Source organism: Rhagoletis pomonella, unplaced genomic scaffold (genome assembly GCF_013731165.1).
Source record: "Rhagoletis pomonella isolate Grant_MI unplaced genomic scaffold, Rhpom_1.0 Rhpom_scaffold_00007, whole genome shotgun sequence".
Taxonomy (NCBI): Eukaryota; Metazoa; Arthropoda; class Insecta; order Diptera; family Tephritidae; genus Rhagoletis; species Rhagoletis pomonella.
The window spans coordinates 72061386-72066317 of NW_023458561.1; the positions used below are offsets into that span (position 1 = coordinate 72061386).

A 4932-nucleotide genomic window follows, 5' to 3' on the forward strand; every position below is an offset into this window, starting at 1 on the left:
ATTTTTCCTATTAACTAGCTTAGTAAATTAAGTCATAAAACGATTTTGTATATTAACTATAAATAAGTACATTGTTTTCGGGAATTATTCCCGTTATATTTCGTATTATCATTTGTATATTATTATATGTATTGCAGACTTATGTACATAAACATGCTACCGGTATATATACATATACATACATTTACATAATATGCTACAACATTCTTTTATTTACAATTTATCAGTGGCAACATAAAGTAAATCGTGTTCGTGTCTTTAGTGAAAATTAAAATTTATCCAGCCCTTTCGAAAATTTTAATTTCCTCTATGTTTTTCGGTAAGTACAATTGTATATATACATACATACATACCAGGGAAGCCAACTCGTGGGGAATTCCCCGATTTGCGGGGAATTTCAGTTTGTGTGGGGAATCGGGGAATGGACCGTTTTTTGAGGGGAATTTCAGCTCGTTCAATTCTAGTATAATAAAGTTTCAAATGGCTAAAAATTACAGTTGATTTTTTAGAATTTTCTCTGTCTCATTTGCTATATAAAAAATTTATTTTTATATGGCAGAAACCCGCAACAGCTTCGGAAAAAATCCTAAAACGAAAATTTTTAGCCATTTAAAACTTGCACTTTATTATTCTAGATAGAGCTGGAAAACTATAGATGGCACTATCGATAGTATTTGACTAAAAAGCTCGGAATTTTTGCGAATGTTTGTTGAATTTTTTTCAAATATTGCACAAAGCTTGAAACTTGGATTTATACGGGTTTTATTAAAGAATGAACTATGTTTTTATAAAAAAATAACTTAAATTAAATAACAAAAAAATAATAACAATTTGTGCGAGTAAAACTTTTTCGACCACTGCATGTATGTAAATATCTCAAAAATATATTTTTTTTATTCTTTATTTGTTAACTAACTTTATAAAAGTTTGGTGTGCTTTATCAATGCATAGATGAATTAAGTTTAAAAATAAAATAAGATATATCAAAATACATATTTTTTTTTTGTAAGTAAGGAGATATCTATGGGTGCGGAATTTTGCGAAATTTCGGGCAAAATCGGGGAATTCTCAAAAATGAGTTGGCTACCCTGATACATACATATGTATGTATATGTATGTACATGTATGTATGTATTAATTATTTTTACATATTCGTCCATGTGTATTAGTGTGGTGCTGCTACATTTTGCTTCGATAATATGTAGTTATTGCTGGTTTTGCAGTAGCTCCGCGTGAAACGTTCATACACAAGAGCCCTCTAACACTTTTGTCATAAACATGTCATTTACTCCGTTTCTTCAAGGCTATGAGCAACGGTCAACTGGTTGATGATGTTGTTAATCTCATCACTGAAATAATTTATTAAAATAGATATCGTCACTATTAGATAATGCAAAAAATTCTATTTGACAAATTTGAAATTTTACGGGTGAAGCAAACCACTTTCTAAATTTAATTACATACATACATAAATATCGTTACCTTAATTCAAAAAGGCCCATACCAATACTTTTTTCGAAACTGCGTTTTTCACAGATTTTAGAGCTAAAACAACATTTGCGTGCACATATTTTGTTGTGACTTCTGGAGCCTATTCCATAAAGCGACAGTGATAATTTTGTAACGACAGATATTTTCAATGTTGTTAGTGACAATTCGACAGTTTGTTTGGTGGGTGTTTTGTTTCATAAAAACAATTTTCACCACCTTTTAAATTCCATAGAAAAAGTGACAAATTGTCATTGTCGGGTTTTAAAATTGTCGTTGACAAAATTGTCGCCAGCCATTAGAAATTTATATGTAAATCATATGTAAAATTGCATTTGCATTATTTTAGTTTTAAGAAATATTCAAAGTATTGAAAAGTAATGAAATGCGCGCAATTACCATATAAATAAATTTACAAAACTCTCCTGTGAAAGCTTCCCGACGGAGCTACATATTTGTTTTTGTCGCCATTGTCACGACAATTTTGTCAAAGTGACAATTGTCAGCACAATTGTCGACAATATTCCATATTAGCACTGTCGTTTTCCAAAAATTTTCATTTTATAGAAAAATCGACAATTGTCGCACCAGTTGTCACTTTTATGAAATAGGCCCTGGTATCGAAAGTGACAAAAACTGTTCTGATTTTTTTCTTCTAAATCAAAGCGATGAGATTGAAAAAAATAAAAACTGTTGCAACTTTCTTTCTTATAGCTTAGTTATGCGAATTCATATACTTAGTTAGGGTTGGGACGATACCTCAAAGAATCGATTCTTGTAGTCGTTTACCTTTCTGATGAGTCATCGATTCTTATAGGTACTCGCATTATCAACTAAAAGCATCGATACTATCGATTCTTTGATTAATTTAAAATCGTATACAATGTATACATCCTTTTATTTTCTGTTATTTAAATATAAAAAAAATATTAATGGCAAACTCGATGTTTCCCCTTCTGACAAGCCTTTCTTAGAAGAAGCACATTTTGAATGAAAAGAATGAAGAAGATATTGTTTTTTATTCAAAATATTGCCAAACTGTTGACGTATTAAAATATATTTATAAAAAATTCACTTAACGTTGATCCGATACAGCGTCTAAATTACTCTAAAATAAAGATGTGAGTGTTTTTTACTCATACACATACAAATATACACTCTAAAAAATCTGTTTAAATTAAATTAATAAGGTAGGAAATCAGTAATCTACACAATTTTTTTTAGAGTGTACTATTATCGATTTCCGCGTTAGAGATAGCAAAAATACATAAAAACTAACAAAGGCTACAACTACTGAAAATTTTGGCGTATGGTAAAGTATCGATATTTTTACTTGAGTATTTTGTTAAAAGCATCGATGGCAAAATACTCGGAAAGGAACAAAAAGTATCGCTAGTATCGTACTTGTAAGTAGTATCGTCCTATTCCTATACTTAACGTTGCGTGAGAGTTGTCACATAAGGAATCTGTTAAATGGGCTTTGCGCGTAGGCGGTTACCCAACGCATATCACTTCACATGTAGAACTCTGTTGAGTTTTGATTTTTACGTAAAAATTGTATAGCAGTGCAAAGTATGCATAACTGGGCTATAAGTAAATTTCTTTGCTTCTCGAAGCATTTATCCATACTTTGCAAACCCAGTAATCAGCAGTTGTACTGCTCTTCTATGGAAAAAGGTTTCACATGCAAATAGATTTTAAAGATTTAGAATTTTTGTGAGAAGAAATTAAAAATGTTTGATATTTTCGAGAGTAAATAATTTGAATAAAAAATCAAGTCAGCTGCTCTGCTAATACTACTTGTTCAATGTGCCTTGGTAGGATATATTAAAATACATACACCTTCAAGAAAAACATTAAAGTGTTAGTAGCAAAAACAACGGAGTTAAATTCCACTTTTTAAAAATCCCTACCCGTTTTTGATATTCTTTTTATAATGTTTCTTGTTTCTCCTATAAAATAAAAAAAATGCTGGTTAGGGCCTTTGTGAATTAAAATAACGACAAGTACAAAGGAAATGTTAGCAGAGCTTAAGATTTGAGTATGGAATTTTGGTATAAGTAGTGGTATGGCTGAGAGCCAACTAGTGGAATATATGTACATATCTATTAAAAGCCGCATATCGGAAAAAAGTGTCAAATACGATCTTTAACATTGTGTTTGGAAACATGAAGGAACACCAGCTCAATCCAAGGCGAATTCATATAAGGTGCTAGCGGTAGGACAAAAGAAAAACTTACATGTATTGGGTTTTTGCTTTCGATACACAAATGTTAGATTTCAGCTATTCTTCGCTCAAGAAGGAAGAGAGAACGAAAATTCCAACACACTCACTTATAAGAAGTTTTGACATCTGTGTACCGAGGCGAATTAAGAAGGCCTTGGCTCATTTACATATATATTTGCATAAATTGTCAGCGGTAAAAAAAGAGGTCTATTTACTTGTATGTACTTACACATTTCGACATCGATAGTAATTTCTAAGTCCAGTATACACACAGGACATCATTGAAGGTGCTTCTAATTTGGGTTGTTGTTGTTGTCGTAACGGCTGCTTTTCTAATAAATTTTCATGTTCACCATATGTCAATGTATTGCCACTTGCATTCTGCAATTTAAAACCATCCGCAGTGTTGACAGCATCGTCGTCGACGGTTTGTTGCTCGTAAGGTGAAAAGAGTTCAGCAGCCGACTTGCTTTCCCCACGCTTTCCATATCTTGAGCCTAAAAAGAAGCGATCGTTACGTGGAACCACGCTAAGTCTACGCATCTTAGAAGAGCTTAGTGCTGTGCTGCCCCCGGATCGACCATATCGGCTGCCCACAAAGAATGAAGGCCGCTTGTGTAGTATAAGTGATTCTGTGAAATAACGGGATGCAATTAATTATGCTTAAGACCTAGCTTCAAGCATGGTTAAAGTGATGAATATTTTGGCTAAGAGTAGTGACAATAAGGGCAAATCTAAAAAACTACCGATTAATCAGCCGATGCCGAGGCTAGTATCGGCCAAAACAATCGGCATCGGCCGTTTTTGGCCGATTCTGGAATGAGGTAATGTTATTTAGTTAATTGATGATGTTTTTCTTTTGTTATTATAATAGATAAAAAAGGAATTGCGCTTCAAATTAATTTACATTCCGATTGAGGAATACAAATTCATTTCAAGAACAAATGGTTTTATAAACCTTTATAATAACAAAAGAAAAACATAATCAAATAACTAACTTACATTGCCTCATTCAAGAATCGTCCAAAAACGGCCGATTCCGATTCTTTCGCCCGATATTAGCCTCGGCATCGACCGATCAATCGGCCGGACTCTAGTTTCGACGCCTTGACAGCTCATTAAAATGGCATGTCAATGAACGAGTTTTAAGTGATTTTGGTATATGATCGTAATTTTCTCCATAAACAGTTATTATTTTCTAATCTAAATGCCTGTGA

At 32.5% G+C, this 4932-nt stretch overlaps 1 protein-coding gene across 2 annotated transcripts in view; it reads right to left on the reverse strand.

Moving 5' to 3' along the window:
• Positions 1-1072: 1072 nt before the first annotated feature.
• Positions 1073-4932, reverse strand: part of LOC118743541 — a 94139-nt gene continuing 90279 nt past the window's right edge. For both annotated transcript variants that reach the window (XM_036476297.1, XM_036476296.1), the window contains exons 3-4: positions 3945-4347; positions 1073-1349 (exon numbers count right to left, since the gene is read on the reverse strand). In XM_036476297.1, the coding sequence (XP_036332190.1) occupies positions 1286-1349; positions 3945-4347 (467 nt within the window). In that variant the 3' untranslated portion in view covers positions 1073-1285. The remainder of the gene's footprint in view (positions 1350-3944; positions 4348-4932) is intronic.